At 38.0% G+C, this 25,849-nt stretch overlaps 1 protein-coding gene across 10 annotated transcripts in view; it reads right to left on the bottom strand.

The window, feature by feature from the left end:
* Positions 1 to 25,849, bottom strand: part of ncam1a (neural cell adhesion molecule 1a) — a 259,254-nt gene that overhangs the window by 37,167 nt on the left and 196,238 nt on the right. For 3 of the 10 annotated variants that reach the window (XM_063485231.1, XM_063485236.1, XM_063485238.1), the window contains exons 9-16: positions 22,785 to 22,814; positions 17,750 to 17,900; positions 12,141 to 12,325; positions 11,368 to 11,464; positions 8,770 to 8,937; positions 5,207 to 5,332; positions 3,595 to 3,609; positions 799 to 846 (exon numbers count right to left, since the gene is read on the bottom strand). In XM_063485231.1, coding sequence (XP_063341301.1) covers positions 799 to 846; positions 3,595 to 3,609; positions 5,207 to 5,332; positions 8,770 to 8,937; positions 11,368 to 11,464; positions 12,141 to 12,325; positions 17,750 to 17,900; positions 22,785 to 22,814 — 820 coding nt within the window. The remainder of the gene's footprint in view (positions 1 to 798; positions 847 to 3,594; positions 3,610 to 5,206; positions 5,333 to 8,769; positions 8,938 to 11,367; positions 11,465 to 12,140; positions 12,326 to 17,749; positions 17,901 to 22,784; positions 22,815 to 25,849) is intronic. The other 7 variants (XM_063485235.2, XM_063485237.1, XM_063485240.1 and 4 more) reach the window with 4 other exon arrangements.

The following is a 25,849-nucleotide window of genomic DNA, read 5'->3' as shown; positions in this document are numbered from 1 at the left end:
TTACAAATAAACAGATAAATCTAAGAATTAGCTTTCATTTTTCAATAGCAGCCATGCCCGTTAGCGTGAACAAATGGCACATTGAACATACATGTTCAATGTTTAGCTTTGTTTTTAGGGGAAAAAATGGTGCAAAATATATGTTCACTGACTCTACTTCCAACTAAATATGTAAGTACACTAGAATTTGCTTAAATTACGAATGTTTTTACTCAGTAAAAGTATGGAAATTGAAGTATTCTGTTATGACACAAACAGAATATAAGGTGTTAGCATGAACCCTACTACCTTAATGTTTATAGCAAATAACAGCATAAACAACTTGTATGATGTAGTGTTATGAGTTTTCTATAAACCACCTAACTTTACACTAAGGTGTTAGCATGATACCTCTACAAATAGCAATTAATCTACAGTAAGTATCCTCTATCTATTGAGCCACATACTTTGACAGGTGTAAAGCAGGCCTGGTAAAACAAACTCAATATATATTCCAACTGCACAGCACCGGTCTCAAGAATCTAATTTTGAATATTAATGAACAGGCAAGTTGTGTTAATTCTGCAAACACAACACTATGTCAAATGGTTAACCTTTAAAGTGTTAGTAAAAATCTTAATTTTTAAGTATTTGAGACAATTAGCAAAGCTATTCAATTTCCTTGTCAATTTTTACTCTATAGAGGGATTCTGAGCCCTCCTATGACCCACAACAAATATAAATGAAAACTAGATGCAATGCCGAGCAGGTAAGAGAGGTAAAGAGACACAGCGCACACTGCTGGACTGGCATACTCACTACGGGCCATACTGGTGGCAGCAATAGGGGGTGGTGTCTCTGATGAAACTGAAAGATGGTGAAAACAAAATGAGAGGCGCTGGAGTCCTCAACAGAAAAAAAAAACTCAAGGATGGGACTGTTTCTTTTCGTCTCTTGGTCATAAAGAATTTGTCTGGATCAGTGACAAATCTTATATTCCTGCATCTATACTAACTAGTGAATTTTGACATATTAATGTGTTAAGTATGGACATGAAATGATATGAATAAATGCAATTTTATATTTCCATTTGATATTTTCATACTGATTGTATACTGGTTCTCTCAGGGTGTATTGTGCCACTTATAAGAACACAACAATAGGAGCACAATTACTGTGTAATTTTGGCCCAACCAGTAGCATTTACATGCTCACTAAGCTCAGATCTTTGCTCTTTAACAGCAGTGGGGATGTGAGCGCTTGCTAAGACATCATTTCTTCTTGCTGAGAACCACTGACAGCTATTCATCTAAGAGTTTAAAAAGCTCATAGTTCTTCAAGGGTTTTTATTCTCAGTAATTCACAGATATTGTAAACTAGTGGGCTGAAAATACACTAAGAATCATAACATTTAGGCAGTTTACAGGAATAGGTTTGTTCATCTCCTCCCACTGATCCAACTGCAGCCAAATGGTTCACAACTGTGGTTCCCTAGGTTCCTCCCACATTACATGCATACATGCATTTTAGATATTCGCAAACAGATTTGGAATTTGCTTGCCTGAAATACTGGGCTCAGGTCTTGACAGCCCCCCTGGGTTCAAGACCGTGGCTGCTTATAGCTTCTCGATATTTAGAATGGATAAAAGGCTGAAATGAACAACTTAAAAGTTGACAGAAATTATGTTCCTTTATCTTTTGAAAGCTCAGGCCTGTAGCATTAAATGAAGTTCTTATAAAAATAAAATTATGGCCAGATTTACCAAAATTTTACAGCGTTTGTAAGACTTTTGAGGATCCAAAGCTGCATTCTTGTTTGTACAGTAGTGACTGTAACATGTCATATTGATTTCTTACTATACCTATGGCAACTGCCTTTTGTTTTGTTTATAGCAACAACATACAATTACTCGCTTAACAAAATTATAAGCACAACAATCAGACACACACACTCACCCAAACACTTAGGCGCTACAGCACTATTACACTCTTTACACCAAGTTAATTAAATTCTTTTCTTTAACTTTCTTTTAAAAAGACGCAACTTATTTGTCCCTAAAAGTATTATACGGCAGAAATGTAAACAGCTGCACATTTCCCAGTCATGCTTCTGGAACTGAAGCTTTATATTGACAGTGGTACTATGAAGTCAGTGCACTGTGTTGAAGAAAATGTAATCGGAAAATCTATCCATCTTTCTTCTGATTATCTAATTTAGAATCACGTTTAGCTGGGTACGCTGGGGCGAGAGGCAGGGTACACCCTGGATCTATCGCAGGGCGAACACAGAGAGACCGACAACCATTCACACAATCACATTCACAACTACGGTCAACTTAGAATGTCCTTAAACCGTGGGAGGAAGCCAAAATACTCAAGAACCCAAACGGTGAACAAGCAAACTCCACACAAAAAAGTCCCAGCAGACTGGTGGATTCAAACCCTGGACCTTCTTACTATGAGGCACTGGTGGTTAGCACTATTGCCTCAGGACAAAAAGGTCCTAGGTTCAAATCCAATTTACATTTCAACACTATTGTGTTTAAATGGCAATGGCAAGCATGTCGAGCTGTTTTCACTACTTTTTAGTTCTGGCTGGAAGCTTTTCTGCTGAAGTTTACTTGCACTGCAGCGTTTCAGTATTTGGTTGTACTTTTTCACTTTTCAACATTCTTCTAAAGGTTGTAGATAAAGTGAACTGGTGAAATGTTTTTCTGTGTGTGTATGTGTGTATTTTTCTATTAAGGAAGATACAATGCATTGAGCTTCTGGGTCTCTGTATTATACGAGATATTAAAACCTCTTCCTGTGTAACAGTAAGCACAGTCTTTTCTCAAAGAAAGCTACACCTCCCTCCTCCAGTAACCTACTACAAACTAGTAGTTTTTTTTATTTTCTTACTTTCCAGATATTAATCTCTGTGTCTGGAAAAAGTCTAATATCAAAAGAATGGGAACCCAAAAGATTTGGGGCAGTTGAAGACTGGAATATACGTAAAACTATATGCAAAGACACCTGGTTTTTAAAATAATTACCAGAAATTATTCCATACATCGTCGGATAATGCAACTATATATAGTCTTTTATTTAGGCGAAGTCATAGTCTGAAAAGAGTATTTTGCCTTGTAATTCCTTATATAACATTCACTGATTGAACTACTGCAATGCAGAAGTACATGTTTTTTTTTTTAAAGAAAAAAATACACACCTTTAAGGCGTCATGAGACAAAAAACACTAAAAAAACAGGAATTACAAGCAGGACTGTTGCTCAAAACAACCTGCTCTTTAAGACCATCACACATTTATCTCTAAAATGATCCTGACACTGCATAAAAGTAATCCATTTGCCATATTAGGAAAAAAAAGAAGAAGAAGAAACTAATGCTGATTGGTTGGGGGAAAAAAGAAAATTCATAGTTCTGGGGCACTGGATGATGATTCTGTGGAACACTGTGTGATCAGTTCTTACATCCAGTTTGCTGTAGCATCATTTAGTAACCACTCAAGATTTTTTTTTTTAACACAGAGAACGGTGAGGGTAAAATACAACGGGAGGATGGAGACAAAATGCAGACGAACATAAAGCAGCCAAGACATGGAGGACAGAAACTTACTTGTGACAGAATACCCTGAGAAGTCCAATGGAATAGAGAACAGATGAAAAACCAGATGAGAAAACAATAAAACAAAGAGAAGAAAAAAACACAATGAAATGAGAAATATGATCAATGAAAGAGGCCAGCTGCCCTGTCAAATCGTTAACCCACTGTCTATTGTGCCTTACTGAGGATTCTGTTCAGAAAGTTTTGCTTCTCTCTGTTTTACAGTTGATAATACTGGTACTGTATCAGCAACAACAGTAGAAAATACTTTTAATGACTTCAAGGTGTCGATCAAGGTAAGGAATCTGGATTTGCGGCTGATAATGCCCCCCCACTCTGATGCAATATAACAAACTGATTACAGCATCTAATATGATTCCTCCATCACATTTTAGTCAATTTTTGTAAAGTCTGAGCTGAACTTCAAGTTAAAAGGGTTTCCAAAATAAGCATAATGAACATGGAAGAGATTTCTTTTTTTCTTTTTTTTTTACTGCAAGCAAAATAAGAGGATGCTGAGGAGCTATTTCTAAAGGGGGGAGGGTGAAGAAGCACACAAATGGAAGTGTGACATGAAGGCAGGCACAAAATAAGACAAAGATTTATTCCTGACCTTGGTTTGAAGTGCTGACTGATAAAAAGCTCTGTTTCCTCTCCCGTGAATTTACATCCTTATTATTTTTTACTATGTTACAATGTGCAATCACTTGTTATCATGTTAAACAGCAGTTACTGGATCATTTTGCTATATGATTTGGATTTGAAAGAGAATCAAAATGCAGAATGTACGCGTATTTACACTACTATCTGGCCCAATTTATACTTCAGTGAGAAAGCAATATGTGACAAAAATAAACTCAAAGTCACATTTCATGTCAGGCCGACACATCCTGGTGATGACAAGTGTCACATACCTGCTCTTTGATGTAAAGTTTGCCCCATATGTCTAACTAACTAAGCTGTGATATATAGGAAGCACCAAGGGCAATGACAAATATGTCCAGAATATCCACCAAACCCGCTTTAACGCCGTTAAAAAGAAAATGTTCTTGACCTTCTAAAATATCCAGTAATTCATCATGCTCTGCCATCACTATCAGAAAATATAAACAATTCTCAGCAGGACTCGACCTGTGGCTGCTACATTAAAAATGCATGCTGTCACTGAACTATAAATACAGAGACGACACTCCTTCACACTGAAGTATAAATCAGCTTTAAGAATGTGCACGTACTTTGCAGAAAGCTTTCAGTAAATCACCTGAGCTGTGGGCTACGAAGACGGGGTTCATTCAGACTTACACGCTGCAAACATTCACCATAAAAAGAGGTACATAAAAGTGCTGGGTGATGAAGGAGAGGTAGGTTACACATTGCATAGTTAACCCTATTAACAAAGTTGGATCATGGAGTGACGGCGTCGTCGTGAGTTATCGTTTCTTCTGGCCTGGATGGAAAAGGATTGTACTGGGGGCTTGGCATGAGAATAGAGGAACGTAAGGGTGAAAGCATCTGGGCACAGCTAGACACGGGGAGGCAGCGGAGTGAGCTACGGCATTAGGTTCAAAGCATTTGGGTCAGAGGAGCACTTAGAGCAGGAGCAAGAAGCGAGGGGAGTACTTACGGACTGGCTCAGTCTTGAAAGTGCTGGCCTGGCTGCTCTCGCCTTCACCTTTCCCATTGATGGCGGACATCCTGACCTCATATGTAGTTTCTGGTTTCAAATTAGTGATGGTGATCCCAGTCATGTCTGTTGGAGGCAAGGTGGTGTTATTCCATAAAGGTGTACAGTGACCCAAGGAATTCAGAACTGAGACTCTGGGAACATTTCATATGTGACCCAATCATGTTGGCTTTTACCAGTTTATGTGAGGTTGGTAAACCATCAGTGTGGCTGCCTGCGTGCTACTTACCTTCTCATAGGTCGCAGTAGAGTAATGCACTAGTCCACCCGTTCAAGATTGCTTTCATTTTTTTGGATTTTGTTTTTTACACTCACACTTTGCTCTGCTTCCCAAAATAGAGATCTCTGTCTCCTCCTTTCGCTTAAGCTCAACACAATATAATAAAAATGGGGTATTTCTCCTATAAGTTGCTCAGAATGATTCAGCAGGATGCCTGCTGTGGCCTGGTCCATATTAGGATAAGACTATTTCCTACATGAAACCTTGGAACTACAAAAAACCGAGACGTAAATTCCATGCTGAAAGCTTTTCGTTGACACTTGATGCCAGGACCCCACAGGTGAACTACAGTTTTAATGAGTTTATAACAATGACTCAGTTGCATACAAACAGCAACCACAATGGCCAATAGAGGGGTTATTAATTTTAATTGTAATTGTGAAAAACAAATCCCAAGAAGGGCATAAATTGTAATTGCAGAGGGGCTCTGTGATTTTATATTTCAGATTCTATTGTTGGGGGGGGATCAAAGATCTATTGTTATACAAGAGCTCTCAGGTGTATTATTTAAAAAAAAAAAAAAGGCCATTACAGTGATCTTTAAATGCCATTTTTGTGGGTAAATTCCATTGATATAACCAATAATCTCCCAACAACAACAACAATCTATATTCAATAATCTACATTCAAGTGTAATACATCTTATAAAATTATTACTTTCTAAAACTCAGTTTTAAGAATTTTTTAAGTTTAAAATTTGCTTTTGACAGTCACGTTGTTCCTTCCAAGGAACAGTTGAGATTTCAGTCACGATACACATTCACGGTCTTGACATTTGTTATAAAACTGAGTTGGCTGATCTCTCAGTGTGCTATACAAAGAATAGTAATTTCATGGATGAGAACAAATTTAGGCTGTGAAAACCAACTGAGAAACATCTCTCCATTACCGTGACCATTTATGTCTCAAATTTATGTATCAGTGAGACGGACTTGCAGAAAGAGCTGAGCATAAGGCTGCTCGGGGAAACTGCATGAATACAGCTTTCAAGCATTAGAGCAGATGAATTGAGAACTGGGCTTTTAGCAGCAGCATAAAACTGATGTCTTTGCTGAGTCCATTAATGGTCAGATTAAATTTTTACAGCCAGCCCAAAGTAATATACCTGTGGGGGGTTTTTTCATGTTGGTTGCCTCTGCTTATATAAAAGGTTTTCTCCACAAATAAAACTTTATTAAATTCAGTGCGTCTTAATCAGTGTCTTTCGACATTACTTAATATTGTAATTATGTGTACAATGTGAAAAATATACTTTAGAAATTTACTGTTATTTCCATAAACAGTAAGGACTAAAATTCAATATTTGGTTAAAAACATATAAAAAGGACATCCAGATACTGGGTAGTGTACGGTATCTGAGAAAATGATTATTAGTATTAAGGATTTGTGATTAGATTTAATTATAAAAATGTATAATATCCGGGTACAGATTAGTATTAATAATTTTCAGTCAAAAGATAGATAAATAATGTGCAATATTACTTGATATGCTCACTGATTTTAGAAATATACAGAAATATGTCCTAAAATGATGTATTTTTAATTAATGCTTATTTGAATTCACAGCAACATCAGCCTATCAATAGTGCCAGCTCTTATATCTTCAATAAATCTCAAACTAAAGCCAAAAACACTAAAACAAAATGAGTATTCTCATGTATAGAACTGAATGCTCCATGGCCCCAAAACCACTGCGTGCCATCAAAAACACATCAGTGAGATATACCAGTCAAGCACTGAGGTACATTACCATTAAGATCTACTCTGCACTGTATACTTTATGCATTATGGGAAAGCAAATGTGAGTATTTTAAATTTACAAAGAAATTACTACAAACTATATGGATACACAATGCATGAAGCTACATATGATCTGTTAGTACATGCAGAAATATTTACACAGTGCATAGAAGTAAGGCTTTCCTGTTTTATGTGTGTGCACACAGCAGCATCAGTACCTATATAGCATGGACCCACAGTGATATGGGTGTGGTATCTATATCTGGCAGTACTGCTTTTAAACATGTGATGGCAGCTCTGGGTCACAGTACTGTGACACAAAAGCCTTTTTATTGGCACAGTTCAGCCACTTGATAATTCAGTATCAGTAACAATATACTGCCTCCCTTCATGGCACATTGTAGCTTCAGTAGCTAGACCTTTTAAAAAAAATGATATTACAAGTATCTTAGGAAATATGATGTTTTGCAAGGTCCTTTCACAGCATGTGTGTTTCAAAATTGCTCAGATTTATTAGAGGCAGAGTGGTTTATCTAGCTGTATGAAATATTTCTGACAACATTGACTGTTTGCGTGTGGGTCCATGCATTTCGTTTTGTGTACACGCTCACATGTCAGGCGGCTCATGGGCCTTGAGCTGACAGCACAGCCTGTCAGCCACTGACTGATACATCCCATGTGGCAGACAGGACGAAAACCATCCAGATTTGCAGGAGCCACAAACCCTCAGCGGGACGGGGATATTATCTAGGGCCTGTCAGTGTCGGAGCTGACTGTCATTTAGGCTATACTGTGTTCCACATCTCTTCTTGACATCAGCTACTGTCATGTTTGGATTAAATATTGTCGCAGAACTGTTTTCGGCATGTAGGAACTAGACATAAACACATAATAGTCGTGGAGCTGAAACGCCGTGCTGCGTTTCTCTTTGCACCGCAACCTTTACAGTGGATTACCCTGGAATTTAATGTTTAAATATTATGATTAACAAGAAAATCTCAAGCCTTGAGCCTTTTTTACCTAACGGCAGAAATGAATAATTCCATAGATTTGCTGACAAAGATGGACTCTTAGAGTCCTCCCCTTCAGGATGGCTCTTAAAGTATGATGCATCAGTTGGATGCTAAGAATTAAAGTGGCCTAAGTGGTACTAAGGTGTGGATGATGCAGCTGATGCAGACATGGAAAGTGGTAAATAACAACCTTTCCATCCACTGCGCTTCGCTGAAAGTATGTTTTTCAGGGCTCTAAGGGGAAATGTACGGAAGAGATGACTACTCAGGAATCATAACAAACCTAAATCATACAGAGAAATCTTTGTCCCAGCAGTCATTTTCAATCTCTTGCCAATGGCTAAATGAGGTTATATGAGTCCTAAACTTCCATAATGGCATTTCTTGTAAAGGCTACCACTTCTACATGTGCTTGTTATACACAAGGAGGGATAATCCAGCAAATTTAGTTTGCATTATGACCGACTCACCATCCTCAACATCTTCCTCCTTGCCAGTCCATGCCTGGCCGGGCAAACGCCATTCCACTCTATACTTGATAATTGGCACTCCACCCATTGAATCAGGCTCCTCAAACTTTACCACTGCTGTGCTTGAGAAAGGCTCCACTTGTTGAATTACAGGCGATGACGGCACCTCTGCAAAGGCAAGCAGGGAAAATAATGTGTTAATACTTTTTTTTTTTCAGTTTTCAAAAGCTTTTTAAAAAGCAAAAAAAAAAAAGGTACAGCTATTCACGAACTGCTTTTAGCTTCCATTGTGCACACTATGTTCTTTGCTCTGCTGCAGTGTGGGAAAAAGAAAAACAACAAAAAAAGGACTAATATATAATTTTAGGAATCGGTTTGATTAATTTAAAATAGGTTTCAGAGCTTCATAAACTCTTCTTCAATCTACTAATTTGATATCTAGCAGCAGCAGCAGCTCTTATCATGCCGTTTTTATATTTCTGGCTGTATTTGCATCTCTATCCCTCTTTTCATGAAACTCATTTCAGCTTACTACAAAATAGTTACCATGCTGGAAAAGTGCTCACGTTGTGGCTAAACATAGGATGGCATTTACCACAGTGCAATTTCAGTCCTCACTTGAGATAACAGTCACACCCACCTCTGTGAGTACTATGACAAAGGTCCTCACTGACATCATCAACATTAACTGTTTTCTTTTGCGAGGCTTTGTTATCAAACTTAAAAGAAAATGCTTCACATCCATTAATTAACAATTATGACACCAAGTTGCAGCCATGCTAACTGTGTGCCCGGTACTCAAAGTTTGCAGGGACAGTACAACTTCAGGTCATCCCTGGGATTGATTTAATAACAAAATTAAACTTTCCTCTGTGGACGATGTCATTCTGTTTTTAATCTTTCAGTGGGAAGCCTTTATGATGCTAATCAGTATATTAGTTCTGTGGTACACTGGTCTATTATTTGTGTCCCATGTAAATCACTGGTTAAAAAGTGAGTTTCTTTTATTCTAGCCTTTTTGTTGCATGTTCATGTCAAGGTAAAACACCTAGATACAGAAAAAATATCAGGTCAATGCACAGATCGCCTTACTGGAAAAAACCCCACATGGATCCAGGGGGATGAAGTGTTTTGACTTTGCTGACATTGTAATACCTTTTTACCAGCAATACCACTGCCGCCACATACTAAAATCATGATTAAGATATGTGTTTAAACAATTATTCCATGTTATTATTAATTAATTTGTTTGGTGTAATGAACATTGCAATGAAACAGGTTCACTAGCGAGGCTGAAGCACGTTAATCTTCTTTGATAAACTGCTGATAATTTAAAAAAAAAAAAAAAAGCAAACTGGGATGACTATGTCACTGTCAAGAGGGATTAAACTAATTATAAGCTCATCTGCATATGTCTACACGCGTCCTGGATCTGCTTACCCAATGATTTTTTTAATGATGCCATTTCTGGACTGAGTACCGTGGCTCACATGGCTTCGTTTGGTCGAGCTCTTTGCCTCATATTACATGCAAAAATGTTCTCACGGACATAATTGCAGAGAAAAGGTGTGGAGACTTATTTACAGGGCTCTTTTTAGGATAACTCTGTTTGGAAGCAGTCACTTTAGGCATACAGACGAGTTATGCAGCAAATTACAAAAAATACCTCAAAGAGCCTACAGGATATTACACAATGTCAGCACAGGGTGTTACCATAATTAATTTGACCACCCTGCATTTAGACAAGGTCCTGAGCGACCTTCCACTTCTAATGGGTCCAAAGCAATTTGCATACCAAATGAAGCTAACGCGAGAAAATAAGACTTAAAGGGCAGTTCCGCTGTGATTTCAATTTTCTTCCATTGCCTGTCTAGTCTGTGCTCTGAGTGTCTCCAATTCCTGGTTTGTTTTTCTTCCCTGTTTATACTGCAGGATGCCTTTGTGCTTCCTCATACACAAACACAATGCCACTTTTCATTTGTATCCAGGCAATACATGCATATCTTAGCTAGAACTCTTTTAATCATCTGAAGTCAATTCACACCATCCTGACTACACTTTCACAAGTAGATGCTTCAGATCTGCGCGCTGTCGCTCTAAATACAGACAAAGCAGATAAATTAGTTCATCATAAATTCTAAATCTTTCATTCATACTTCTCATTCATTACCACTTGTCTTGCATACAAGCAGTAGTTTTTCTGGTGGCACTGGAAACAGTTCTCTCAACTCCATTTGTTCCTGCTCTGCTAGAACTTCTGATGGAGATTTTTTTATACCTTTGCTTCCTAAAATAGCTTCTGATTCCATTTAGAAATTACTTTTACATTTTACTGATAAACTGATTGACCTTTCTCTTGGTTTTATTGGTGAGTTGTCAAACCATTTGCTTTTAGGTGGTTAGATCCATATTGGGAATATGGCTCTAAAATTCAGTCCATGGCAGTGTTTTGTGAAGTTCTTATTTCACTTCTGCATAAAAGACACTGGCCAGCCAGGAAACGTGAAGACTCGTCATTTCATTATTTAGAGTGTTTCTTTTGTTTCCCCAAGACACTAAAAATTTCACCTAAATGGGAGTAATTTCTGGTTAACAAACCTGCTTGGATAAGAAGGAATTCCTTGGATTCAGAACCCATCACATTGGTCGCTGTGCAGTTGTAACTGCCAAAGTCGTTTTGAGAATCAGGGGTAATCTGAAAGACAAAAAGAGACAAAAACACCGAGAAATATCAGGTTATATCTCAAGTTTTTGGATGTGAACAAAAAAAAAAAGAAAGAAGAATGACTCTGACTATATGCATGACGAACTTAAACGCAGTGTAGATCATTAGGGTGTAGTCTCACTTAATGGTTTTCTGCTATTTAGCATTTGTGTTAGATCTGGAACCTGGTTGGTATGCAGATGCACAGATTTCTTGATTTTAATCATTACCCACTGGTTCATTAACACAGTGTCTAGCAGTTGAGTGTGCTCAATACTAGGCCTATAATTATAGTCCATTTAAAGTTGGTCTGGAACTACTTGTTAGCTTTTAATGCAATCATTCAAGTTACTCTTTAATCTCACTGAAACAGTGGCTTATATTAGCCACAATTAGTTCTTGTGTAACAAACATAAAGCTTTTTGTGAGAAAAATCATTGAAAAACGTTTGCTTGGGAATCAGCAAGTAAAACTGTCAAAAAAAAAAAAAAAAGTATAACACAACCTAATCTAATGGCTTCTAATGGCTTGATGTGTATCTGTGCAGTAACTGGAGCTGCGTTCTAAATAATCTGCCAAAATATGTCAAATATACAGAGCATGTTTGTGTGTTTTGTGCCTCTTTATGTCAGTAGAAATAAGCATTAAGACGACAGATGCAGCACACCTCAAGGTAGCTGACGGATGGTGTGTTATAGATCTTCATATTAGTGCTGTTGGCAGTGGGCAGCTGGAAGCCGTCTCTGAACCAAACCACCGAGGCTCCGGGATGAGCCTCCACCTCACAACTGATGTTGGCCGGGTTTCCCTCCCATGTATATACTGTCACCGAACCCAGGATCTTTGGAGTATCTGAAGGAACAGACAGGGGAGTGAGGGTGCTTGAAACAGATAAGCAAATTGTCAAAGGTTTACTGAAATTACTCAGTGGAAATAAACTGAATCTGACAAGTTAAAGAAAACAACTCTTATGGTTGCCCAAATTTATGCCGATTACTGACAAACCCTCCCTCCAAACTCCTTTACTACACATCTGATGCATTATTAGGTAGTGCAGAAAGTAGTACTGGATACTCAATGAGGAGAAAAACAGAAGTAACAAAGGCAGACATTCTGCTTGATATAGGATTCATCAAACAGCACAATAATGACCCAAAATATCTGCAAGATGAAACAGCCAAGATGTAAATACTGCATATAATCAGCTGTATGTGAGTAAAACGTTCACTTTTACAACAGTCTAAATTGAATCCAACAGGAATCTGCTTGTAAAAAGCAGCACTGATTTTTAAGTATGTGCGGTATAATAAAAACTCGAAGCTCTGTTGAAAAGTCTAAAGGACAGAACGGTATCAGTCAGTTGGATATGGCCATTATATCTTGTCACGAATGGCAGTATTTCCTTTCATCCTTGAAGCTCTTCTCCACATTTCTAGCAGCTTTAATCAAGGCTACCAGTAAGAATACTCGATTTAGAATTCATGGCAGCGGAAAAAAGACATGTAAAACACACTCACTACAGAAAAGAAAGCACTCGTGGCAATGGTGACAAAAGCTACAGTTTTACAGAATGGTAAACAGATGCTAAATGAATTCTAATGCTTTAGTTGTGATCTATAAATTTAAGGCAAGGTCTTTTACGGTATGCATTTATGTTTTACAGCCAACTTGTGCTGGTTTTATAAGACATGAAAATGCTTCACAGAGTTTATGAATGTGTTACAAATAAAAAAACATTATAACTAATAATTATAAATTAGCACAACCACACAAAGCACAAAGAAATAGCACTGTGCATAGTGTCAGCTGTTGTAGGAATTTCATTTGGGTCATTTGGGGTTTGATGACCAGATTATTTTTCTTTGATTTCTTTAATCTTATATGCGCCTGTAGCATACTTATGGATTATGCAGCAAAAATCAAATAAATGAATGAAACCAAGCAACAGTGCTACCAAGCTATTTTCACGTCCTACCTGGAATGAGTTGATACCATATAGCCAAACCTGTTACACTGCACCCCAATTTTTGACAGGAAAACAGACAAGTAAGAGTAAAGGTAACGGTAAAGTTCATTAATTCTTCCCTTCATTGTTTCCTTTTAAAATATCCTGCTCAAATCACTGAGCATTGATTTTAAATTCAGTGAAGTATGCTTTGCTTCATGAGTGCCGTAAAATGCAGTGGCCCCTGACACTGCCAGGGCTTTACTTCTGACCCTAGATCCTTGAAAACTCTGCAGCATGCTGCGGCTGGGATTGATGGACAAGGCTGAGTCAATAGATGTTCCATCTCCTGCAGCTCTGATTAGATTCTCACTCTTTCTGTCAGTGCTGCTTTTGGTCTCATTGACTCTATAGGGCCTGCGACCTGCCTGTTTGATTTCTGCAGGCTGCTAGCCTGGTATAGGTGAACATAGGAGGAATGCATCTGCCACATAGGGTTCATATATATCAAGTAGACTGCATAGAGCTCATGTATATTAAATAGATTGCACAGTGCTTATATAGATATCATATAACAAAGTACATACAAACGCAATAGTTATACAAAAATGATGACAGCGTCACATTTGTATGACTAGTACATTCATACAAAAGTGGCAGCAACAGCAATACTTACTACACATAATATAAAGACTGCATTACTATTAGAAGGAATTTAGTCTGTTTTAGTGGAACACTGAAATAATACTCCATAAAACTCCCAACCAAAAAACCCCGAACTGTTTTACATTCAAAGTGTTTCCTGTTCAGCTTCTTTGGGGAATTAATCTGTAGTATGAATTAGTTTTTCTTTCTCTCATTGATCTGTCAGTTTCATACAATATGTAATCAATATCAGTATCGCAGAAAGAAATGCTGTCTTATGCCCATACACCAAGTAGGTGAATTAGCTTGTCTTTGGCTATCAGGACATTCTAACTTGAATGAATAATTGGCCATTGCAGGGGTTATTCTTCAATAGAACTACAAGCACCTAACAATGGCTCTGTGCAGCCTCAATACTAAAATATCATCATGCTTGCTGATATTCAGCTGTTAACAACCACAGGGGGGAAAAAGCCATGCATAAGTCTGTAATAAAAAGCAAAATCTAGAGTTACAATTTCTAATTCTCCATCCAGCAGGACTAGGAGAATCAGAAAGAGTATGTAACAGGTGATCTGCATGGAGCTCAAACAGTGTTTTCATTAGACATTCATGTTAAACAAACTTCAACCTCTGACAAAATGGAAGTCAAACAGAAAGGACATTAACACTTTCCTATCAGTCCTTCAGGAACAAACCTAGACATGCTCAGCCTAGCTAATGGGATCATGCTGTGAGGCAGATAGGAACTTCCATGCTTCGATAACGTCTCCATTGTGTGAGTGGGTGAGCGGTGATAGAGGGGACAGTGAGTGAGATTTGTGCTCACGACAAAGCACCTTTTCTTATCGATAATTGCTTGGCAACAGTAAATCAGCTACCTGATAATTTGATGATTACTCTAGCAAGCCCTTAAACATCTCTATCAATGCCGAATTGTGATTATATCTCTAAGCAAATTACAAGCGCACTGAGCACAGGGCATATTAATCCAATTAAGCATCCATTGGCCATATTTCCCCTCTCTCATTCTCTCTCTCTCTCTCTATCTTTTTTTTGTTAATTAAGTAACATTTGATAGGCGTCAAAATGAGATCAAGTATAATTTTATACACATCAAAGCACTAGTTTATAATTTGGTGCTGATGGAGCATTAAACCATCACCAGGGTACATAAACTGTACTATTAGGGTCATTTTGTTTTTTCTTGGTGCTGTAGCACATCGGAGCTTTGTAGTGTCTATATAAAAAAATCAAACTTGTTGAAATTGTAATTCTCTTGGTACACCGCCCTAAAGATCAAAAGGGCCAACAGCCTCGCACTGTTGACCCTTACTTGGAGTGTCACAGACTCTCACGGTTGACCAGCTGCAGAAAGTACAATTTAGGCTTTACAGCATTTCTTGCAAGCTTCAAAGAACATGTCCAGTCCTGCAAAGACAGATGTGAAAAATGCCCATGATTCAGATCCAGAAACAGTTTTATCTAACTTTTTTTAGTCCTAGGTGAAACAACTTCAGCTACACTATGGAGTATATTCAAATACTGTTGCTCAAAAATAAAGGGGAGTTTAAAATCTGCTGTGTACCCCTGAGTGTACCTTTTGACTGGTACCATGCCAAGATGGATGATGAATGTTAACTCTCCATCAAAGGTAATGTGACTGTCCCTGATGGGCTGAGACAAATGCAACCATATGACAGAAGGAAGATGCTGAAAAATGACCAAACTTCAGTCAAGAGAACATCTGAGATGATCCATCCACAACGCGAGGTTAGTCATTAATTTGCTGCTGTGTGGTCTGGATGATTCTGAACTGAAATCTTAGTTGGCCTCTGACTGATTCTTAGTGTGTGGCAAACTGTGAGCCAATGGGCTGTAGCTACATTGTAAGGTTTTAAAAACTGAGCTTAAAGGGACACTGCACATGAGTAGTGCTAATGAAAAGCCAGAGAGGCTGACAATGACCATAGATTGTTTTTAGAGGCTTCTTCATATCAAATAAAAGAAGATAAATATTAAAAAGACATCAGTAAGAACTTGGATCCAAAAGCAGGGTTGATACCTGATTATTTCACAAGCAGATACTAAAACTGGACTGCACCACTGATGATTGAGAGAGAGCTATAAGAGTTGTTCTTCATTACCTGTAACTGCTGTAGTACATTTAAAAACACTTACGACTCAATGTTATAAGAATGTTCTTTTAAATTTAGACATATGGAAGTTTGCTTTTGTTTCAAGAGAATTCTGATAACGCTGATATACAAGCTAGATTTTGTGCTGTTAAGTCATTTTTGATGCTTCAGCTAATTTGAGAATGGGCTTGAAGATGATACCCTCACCCTTAAGGACTTTAACTGATCTTGTTACTATCTGTGATAACATTGGTCACCTTTCTCACTCACTATGTGCTAACAGACCTCTCTGCATTGAATCATACTTGTTATTAATCTCTGGCTCTCTTCCACAGCATGTCTTCTATCCTGTCTTCCCTCTCTCACCCCAACCGGTTGCGGCAGACGGCCCCACCCCTCCCTGAGCCTGGTTCTGCTGGAGGTTTCTTCCTGCCAAAAGGGAGTTTTTCCTTCCCACTGTTGCCAAAGTGCTTGCTCATAGGGGGTCATATGATTGTTGGGTTTTTCTCTGTATGTATTATTGTAGGGTCTACCTACAATAATAAAGCGCCTTGAGGTGACTGTTGTTGTGATTTGGCGCTATATAAATAAAACTGAATTGAATTGAAAATTGATACTGTCAACCAACAGCTTGGTATAAATCATAAATTAAATAATAATGAAGTAATGTTAGACAAACCAAGCACAGTTTATCTAATGTTTGCTACACCTGACAGCACACATTGCCTCTTTAATGTCTGAATGCTTTTCTATCCTCTCTTTGTGAAACCAGCTCAAGGTTTTGGTGTCACACTGAGACCTTCCGTCTAGAGACACCTTTTTGAATAAGCATTAAACATGCATATGAGGGGAAATATCTGCGGAAGATGAGAAAAAGATTTCCACATGCAAGGCAGCCACAAGGCAGATTGTGGTTTAAATCGATGTCATGAGTATCAAGTTATTCTTGACTGGAGAGACATGCTCTCTTGCTCTTACTGTTAAATTGCTAGTGCTATAGATTTCCTTGCCTACAGCTAAAACCATCAGCTAAAGAACAAAACCCGAGAAAGTTCTCTAGGTGCTGTCAGAAACCATTTTTGGAGACAGAGAAAAAAACGTGCCTGAGCACAGACAGAAGTCAAAAAAACATCTGGGCTCCATATATGGAAAGAAATGAATTACTGCAGGAACAAACTGACCTTCACTGCCTGATAAATCAGTATACTGTATCACGGTTAACAGATTTTCGTAATTTAACAATAGTAACTAACACTTTTAACATGCTCTTTGAAGACTGTTTTTTGGCTGATGCAACAACTTACAAAAGATAAATGTAGCAACAGAGTTTCCTTAAAAGAATTCTTTTAGACATTACTCCTACCCCGTTTCCAACAGACTAAAATGAAACGTTAAAACGATGACATTTTATTAAGCAGATGTCAGCAGCAACAGCAGCTCTTATCAGTTTCATATTTGTTCATATAACAGTGCAAACTTATGGTTATCTGTGTTGACAGCAAAGATAAACCACTGGAGCGTGCGGCCAGGCAGAGTTTTGTGACTTACAGCGGACTTCCAGGTACATGTGCCGGGCGTCCTGGCCGATGGAGTTGCTGGCGGTGCAGAGGTACTGTCCGGCATATGTGAACTGGACATTTTTCAAGGTGAGAGAGGACACCCGCGCATGACTGCGCACCACCACATTTCTATCAAGGCTCTATAAAGAAGAAGAGAAAGAAATTATTCTCACTTATAAAGCAGGTAGTTTTATATACAACAGGGCTAAAGGATCAGTCTGTATTTGTTGTTTTGCTAGTGCAAATGGGACAAATGAGTAGAAGATAAAGTGGGAACTATAAACTGAGAAAGCAAGAGTTGTGAATGTGACAACTGACTGACAGGTGAGCCATGTGAACTGCAGTGCAGAAACACCACAAGAACAGCAGGATGGAGACAACATAAAAGCTACAACTGCAATGAACTCTTCTGAGAGAGAATTTAGTATTCCTTGGATGCTATTAGCTGATAAGGCTAAAATTATTCTGGGGGTTTCTTTTAGCGTGTGAAGCGAGTGCCACAGGAGCAAACAAATCCTTCCTTTAAATCCTAAAAAAAAATAACATCAGTTGTAAAAATCTTAGAAATATGCTGCTAAAATATATTATTTTCTCATATATATATATATATATATATATATATATAAAAACCGCAACAGAGTGGACATCCTGGCCTCTGAAAAACTATTGCTGGGATAACTATTAAACCAGCGTTAGAGCCCTGGCTAATAAACTGCAAACTCGATTGCTGTCCTTACCATTTAGCAGTCTGGTTGCAGGGTTATAGGCAGTCTAATTGCACTTGGAACAGTATAACTGCACTTTTAACAAACAGCTTGTTAAATCTGGTTTGTATTTGTATTAAGAGATCACATTTATTAGCCTGCCTACTGAGCTAATACTGCTATTCCAAGCATGTGTTATGCCTTACTTAGAGTGATCTCTTAACAGCTGTGCAGCTGACATCAAAAGTGGCCCAACGACCTCACTTGTTTTTTAACAAATGCAGTGGATCCTAGCTTCGTCTCTGTCGTGCATGTAACCTGATGCAAATACAGGGCCAAAGCAGAGGGGGGCTTCAAGTTCTGCACCGTTTTGCGAAGACAAAAAGTGTATTTTCTGTAAGTAGGTGAAAAAAAACAACATCGGTAATAAAGAGAAGCCCTATAAAATGATTAATAAAACTGCAAGCCTATAAAACCCATGGCTGTTAAAAAAACCTGTAACAGTTTATCTTCCCTTTGGGGGACACAGGCGACAGAAAAAGGAGATATACATCTTCGTTCTAGGTGCCATAGTATTCACTTTTTATTTTAGGCATTCTAGAGCTTCGGCGTACAAAGCTCTGGCCAGTAAACTAGAATATAGATGTAGTATATAACAGAGTCACATTTGTTGTGTAAGTATTATGTCAAAAACAGCTTTTCTTTGCAGAGCAGGGTGACGCAGATGTGGCAGAAATATTTCTGCTGTTTACTGAAGATCTGAGGGAGTGTCCTGGAACATTTTGAAAGGGCAGCATTAATCTTGTCTTACTGCAGTAACACAGGAAAGAGCTGTACTGGGTACACTGCTGGAATATAAACAGGAAAAAAGGTTAATAGAGAATAATGCTTTAATAATACAGCACAGGTAGAAGGGAGAGGGGAGACCTTTGAACAGGATTCATTCATTAACCAAATCATTTTAATTACAAAAATGAATTATGGTGGTAGACTTATAAGGCGATGTATGGACAGGATTTTTTCAGTGTCTTGTATTTTGCAGTCACTGCTGATTTGCTCTGCAGAGCAAATCTTTGTACACGTGTTTTGCTTGTCGTACATTCTGTCCAGCAAGTGTTACATGAAGAGGGAGACTGTCAGGCATAACATGCGCAGGCTCTGTCTGTATATTCATTAGATGCAGATCTGCTATTCTCAGCAATCACGGTGCAAGAGCCATTTACGCTTTATCTTTCCAAAACACTAGCTCAATAAAACTATGTTAACGCTGTATTAATAACACGCTGAAATTTTATAACCACCTCCTTCTTTGAAAAAAACGAGGCAGTTTAGGCAGATAAAAATAGAACTTTTTAACACAGCAGAGGTCGGCGAGCTGAGCCAACAGTTTAAAAAAATGAACTCTACTACATCAAGAATTCAGCTCATGATTAACTGTCTCCCAATTTGGTATCAGGATCCTTTAACACAACGTGGCACATGAAGATATATATTTGCGGAGAACACCTGAAGGACAGGACGAACCTGTGCCTCCTCCAAAAATTAAACTTTGAAACTATTGGGAGTGGTCCTTGTCAACTTTAATGTCTAGAATGTTGATTTATGGAGCACCCTAATGGCCCAGGGGTTTAAGGAACAGAACATGAATATACAAAGGGATAGGCTATTCATAATTTTAATCCAGCCTGGGACTTGTGTTGCTTGCTTATCATTCCCCATCTATTTCTGTCCTTAATTCTTTTAATTTCTCCACTGTCAAATCTTTCATCAAGGAGAAGTATACCAAAAAAACTAAGTGCAATTTCTCTACTTGGCATTCTCAAGCCCTCCGAAGTGTTGAGGCGGGAAAAAGGTTATGATTTTAAGACAACGGTTAATTTAAGGCGACAGTTAACAAAAGGCAAATGGTAAATAGAGTTCTATTAAACTATTTCCTTTATCTATAATTGTCTTTACTTAACATGCACTGAGTTGCTAAAAGAAAAACAAGCAGTGAGCTTTGGTAAAACAACATGGTCATATGATCTTCTTATGAGTTGAAAATCAGTCAGTAGGCAGGTTACAATAATCAGACTGTTATCTGGTTTAAGTGTCAAACTGTCTTCCAAAGTGCACTTCTTAATGAAATAAAGATAAAGTGAAAGGGTTTTGCTGTTGTCCTTAGCATAATTTCACCTTTCATGTTCGATTGTCTTCTATGACTAATTGTTTAATGACTGCTTTTTAGGGTTGCTGATTAACACCTGTCAGCTCGGTTCAGCTAAAGTCCAATGAAAGTAAGGCCGACGCTATTACTGAAGATCTGTTCGATCCATTCTGTGCTGCAATAAGTACATTCGCTGACAGCTGACTTTCTGTGTGGGCCTACAAGAAAAATATTTAATGGGCTCGTTTGTTCACGTCTAAACTCTATGGCTTTATTCTTGGAATTTATTGAAGTAGTCTGCATGATTCACAGTTCAAAGTACCTGGGCCTAGGTGCAGCCCCTTAGTCTAAAACAGGCAAATGTAGATCCCTTCCTCCTCCCTTTAGGATAGCTTTCTTCTTATAGGTCTTTGCATAGGTCTGTGCTTAGGAATAGCTGCTCTCACTGACATCATACAAAGCCAAAAAAAAAAAAACTTCTTTCAACTGAGATGCAGTCTTTAGCCTTACCTCTTTGCTCACGTGTATTCCTACATAACACTGAACTCTTTAATTTAACTTAAGGCATCTTAATCATCCACAGTCCAGCAATAACAGTAAAATAGCTCAAAAGATCTTATGTACAACATGAAATTCAACATGTAAATAACTGGAAGCAAGCAAAAAGTATCAAAGTAAATCACTAGAACAAAGTAATAGCAACAATAAAAACACCAAAGAAGTAGTCTTTAACTGAACTTCTGTAATGAAGTGCACAGTCAAGGATGTCAAGTACTGAAAAATCTGTAGGACCCTTGGATTAGACTGGGCTCAGAGAGGCAAGAAAAAAAAAACGTGAAAGCGCTCCTGCTAAAACATAAAAGCATAGGTCACAGCAGTAGATCCATAAAACACGCAACTTAAAACCCAGTCAACAGCCCAACAAGGTGACATGATTATTGCCACATGCTGGGATAACGCTATGTTAAACAGGCGTGTGGAATTCGATAGTTTTAAAAAAAAAAACTTTGCAGCGTTACATCAGCAGGAAATGAGTGCCATGAATGATGCACTTATTGAAGCAAGTTATTGAAGCCAGTTAGGACAAACTTGTCAAAACTCTGAAACTGTTTGTTATGGATGCTGAATATGACAGTTAATCCTTAGCTTGGTTCCTTGTCACACATGTGTGGCAGTGGTGAGTGAAGTGAGCTGATTGTACTGTGTCAGTTCTATCCAAAGGTAGTAATAGTTTTTGCAGCAGGCCAAGAGTTTGCATGTTTTTCTTTTGTGCCAAACAACGGAACAGGAAGCTCAAGTGCTTCGGGATTTTTTAAAAATGCAAACACACTTGGCATCCTTAAGCTTACCCTATAAAAATGCTTGTTAATGCCATTCTAAGAGTTCTACCTAAACATGTGCCTTAAAAATGGGCAATGCAAACAGAAGTCTGTCAACCTTCTTTGTATTAGAGGTTGAAAAAAAACCTCTCAAATCCTGGAGAAACAAAATCAAAACTCTCTACTTGGCTACATATGATCAGGGGCAAGGAAGACATTTTTTTTTTTCATTTGGGTGAGCTGACCTAGTGAGACCACAGTATAAATGAGGCCCCAGGTGACTGAATGAGGCAGCTACTTCAGTGTACAGTTGAAGCAAAAACATGCAGGCCCTTGGCCCATGACAGAAGGCTACACCATTAAAATCCAGTCTGTTATTTGCTAGAGTTTGGTGAGTTAGAGTTAGTTTGCTCACAGCAGAGCAGACAGTGTGTTTTTTTGGTGTCCAGCTGCTGATCAATCAACAATACAGGATTTATCTTTTTTTTTTTCATGCAAAGTCTGAGCATTCACCACACTGTGCAGCAGGAAACAAAGAATGGAGCTACTTGGTCTACACCGAGATGCCTGTGTCTCACATGGAAATTTGTTGACAAAAATAAACAGGGATAAACTAATGGAGCAAGTCTAAATGTATACTGGAACTAAATGTATTAAATGAACTGTACTACATGGCTATTAGTCTACACATTAAGTGCAAAACTAAATACGGTGCATATTAAATGTGGGCTGAGTGATAACACTTCTGCTCTGCAAACAAAAACAAAAAAAGGTGGTGGGGGTAAAAGTGGTAGTCTATGATGTAAGTCTGGGCTAGTACGTCTAGAATCAGGCTACGATATTTAGTAGCCATACCTCGTATGTGTCTGGTCGAGTCCAAGAGGCCTAGAGAGGACAGAAGCAAAGAGGCAAAGACAAACAGCGACACAGTGGAACAAAGTGAGCTTTTGGAAATGACCCACATAGAACGAATGCAGACTGGCTTTAATGTGCAATGACTGAATCTTTTAAATACCGTTCCATGGTTTTGTTTTAGATTGTTAAAGCAAAATCATGCAAATACATTGTTGCCAATTAATTTCCAGAATATGTACAAGCGCGTTTTCTCCGTTCTTGGTAGTTTCTGGTTTTTATCTGTCTTTTAAATGCTATCAATCATAGTTTACTTTGTTTTTGCAACACACAACATGTTAAAGATGGAAGTAGCCTCTAGGTATGAAGAGGTAAGCAGATTGCACATAATGACTTCAGTAAGCACTGTCCTTAATAAGAGACGGTCATAAAATATTCACATTTAGAGTAAAATAGGTAACAGAGGAATGAGGGATTAAAAGTGTAGCTACTTGTGGGAGAAAAGTTAAAAACTCATGAACATGTATCCTCATTTTCTCAGATTACTTGTTGCTTAATCATATGTGATTCCAAAAATGAACAGCCAAATACTCAAAATGGGGCTTAATAAACCAGTGGCTGACATCAGAGTGGTAAAGACCTTAGGAGCTCTTTTATAAACCATCTAAGATTTCTGCATTTGTATTAAATCGGTGATGCCATCTTGCAGTAATGTAACTAGAATTTAAAAAAAGATAGAATACCCAATATCAAGGGTAGTTACCAATTTGCCTTTCAGGCAAACAGCCGTGATTTTTTTACAAGATTTCTAGAAGCGGGACTTGGCACTGTTCTGATGTTGTTTATGAAAACTACAGATTGGATTCAGCTGAATAATTTCATTCAAAGCTTTATTTATTATAATTAAATAATTAAGACAAATGATGTCATAAATATATTATATCCCTCTGTTGAAGTATTAAAGGCTAGCTGAACATTTGGCATTATCTAGTTCAAGGTTTTCTTAATGTGAAAATGACTGTTATGATGAGGGTCAGGCTTTCCAACTTGGCAATCAAGGAAGTAACAGAAATGGTCAAAATGCCAAACTCGAGCACATTTTCCTAGAGCTGCATGGGGCCAGTTATTAATTAATGTACTCTAATAAGAGAGAATTTGGAGGCACACTAAGGAAAACAAGGCACTGCAACTAATTATACAAGAACCACTACTGGCACCTAGGGACTTTGTTTCCTAATCAGCACATTTTCTCATCATGGCTTATGTATCTTGATTAACTCATTCATGTAAGTACAGAACATTGACTTCCACCACTTATCCTCTATTAGTATAAACTACGTACAGATTCCTATCATGTGGTATAAATGTTCAAACCACAAAGACCTTCAGCTGAACTGAGATGATGTCTTAATCATACATTACACAATGACGCCATTAGCTGTGTTTTTCTCAAGCCAGTAATATTCAAAAGAAGAAGCCGAAGCCAGAAAAATTCCTGTTCTGTCATTGCACATCATTATGAATATGTCTGTGCTCTTGTACCCTGGCTGGTATGATGTAGAACTAGAATGTGAATGGAAGACAGAGCGTGGCAAACAGGAAAGTAATGATGAATGAAGATCCAATGAAAATTAGTGACAGCTATTACCAAATGATCAGCGGGATTTTCTGACTACAGCAACATTAAATCAAAATGTATCTGACAGTGATAGATAGGGAGGAGAGGGATGATGACAGCCTGTGAATAGAAGACATTCAGTGGCAACTGTGAATACGACATGCAAGTCCTGTCTTGCAGGTGGAAGATTACATTCAGAAAGTCGCAATACAGTCACGGCTGCCGCAGCTGATTGGCAGTGATAAATTGCACAGTTAATAGGAAAATATGAGAATATTCTAACTGACTCAAATGTACAGACTGATCATTTTCCAGCACAACCGGAGTGGTGAATGGATAATTTGCACAAGTTTGCCATTAAGTCTAAAATAAAACCCGTCTCAGTTTAAGAACAACTTATCGAGATGTCTGCATTACAAGAACTGAATAAATAACACATTCTTCTTTAGTACAATGTTGTTCAGAAACTACAATATCCTACAGTCTATTCCATTCTTAAAGACCTCATAGTTCCATATCCCTGCCCCAATAGAGCACTTTCCTCTTGGATTGAAGGCTTACTTCCTAGGATATAAAAGTCGAGTGGGAGCTTCAGCTTCAGGCCCCTTGTCTGTCGAACCAGCTTAAATTTGGGACACACACTGTGTCTAAACTTTTAAATTAAATTTAAAAAGTAGAGCTTAAAACTTTCAATTTTTGATAAAGCTTAGCTAGTTAAGACTCTGCCTTTCTTACACTGCAATACGCCTAGAAGTTTTTCTTGTTTGCATCTAATCATTAGTTATTATTAATCTCTGTTTGTCCCATGTCTCTCCCCAGTCGTAGCAGATTGCTGCCCCCTCCCTGAGCCTGGTTCTGGGGTTTTCTTCCTGCTAAAAATGAGTTTTTCCTTCCCACTGCCACTAAGTGCTCGCTCATATGGGGTCATCTGAATGCTGGAGCTTTCACTCTATTACTGTAGGGTAATAGATAATAGATGATAAAAAGCACCTTGAAGTGACTGTCGGGATTTGGTGCATTATAAATAAAACTGAATTGATTTAAATCATCCTGCTGCTGTAAATATAACTGCCACATTTGGTGCACAGTCTCACAATAATGTTATATTTTCTCCAATTAGCTATCTGAATGCTTAAACAACTGTATCAGCGATATTTACAATTATCACTATAGAGAATGTTTACAATATGACTAGAAGAGAGTTTGTCAGACAGTCATTACCATGGCCTTTTTAGTTTTATATTATTCCACCAAAAATCAATAGTTCATTTCACAGAGATATATTTAATGTGAAAATGAGCTACATGGTAACTTTCAGACATAATTCATCACAATGCACCAGCTGACAGAGCATGTTAAATGAAGTAGGCCAGCATGGCCCAAAATACTGTGCAGCTGACTCTCTTATGCCCTGTGGGAAATAACAGGACAGGTGCTTTCATTGCATTTA

The sequence above is a fragment of the Pelmatolapia mariae genome, linkage group LG10_11 (genome assembly GCF_036321145.2).
Source record: "Pelmatolapia mariae isolate MD_Pm_ZW linkage group LG10_11, Pm_UMD_F_2, whole genome shotgun sequence".
Taxonomy (NCBI): Eukaryota; Metazoa; Chordata; class Actinopteri; order Cichliformes; family Cichlidae; genus Pelmatolapia; species Pelmatolapia mariae.
The sequence above is the reverse complement of the archived record's forward strand: the minus strand, read 5'-3'. Positions and strand labels throughout refer to the sequence as shown.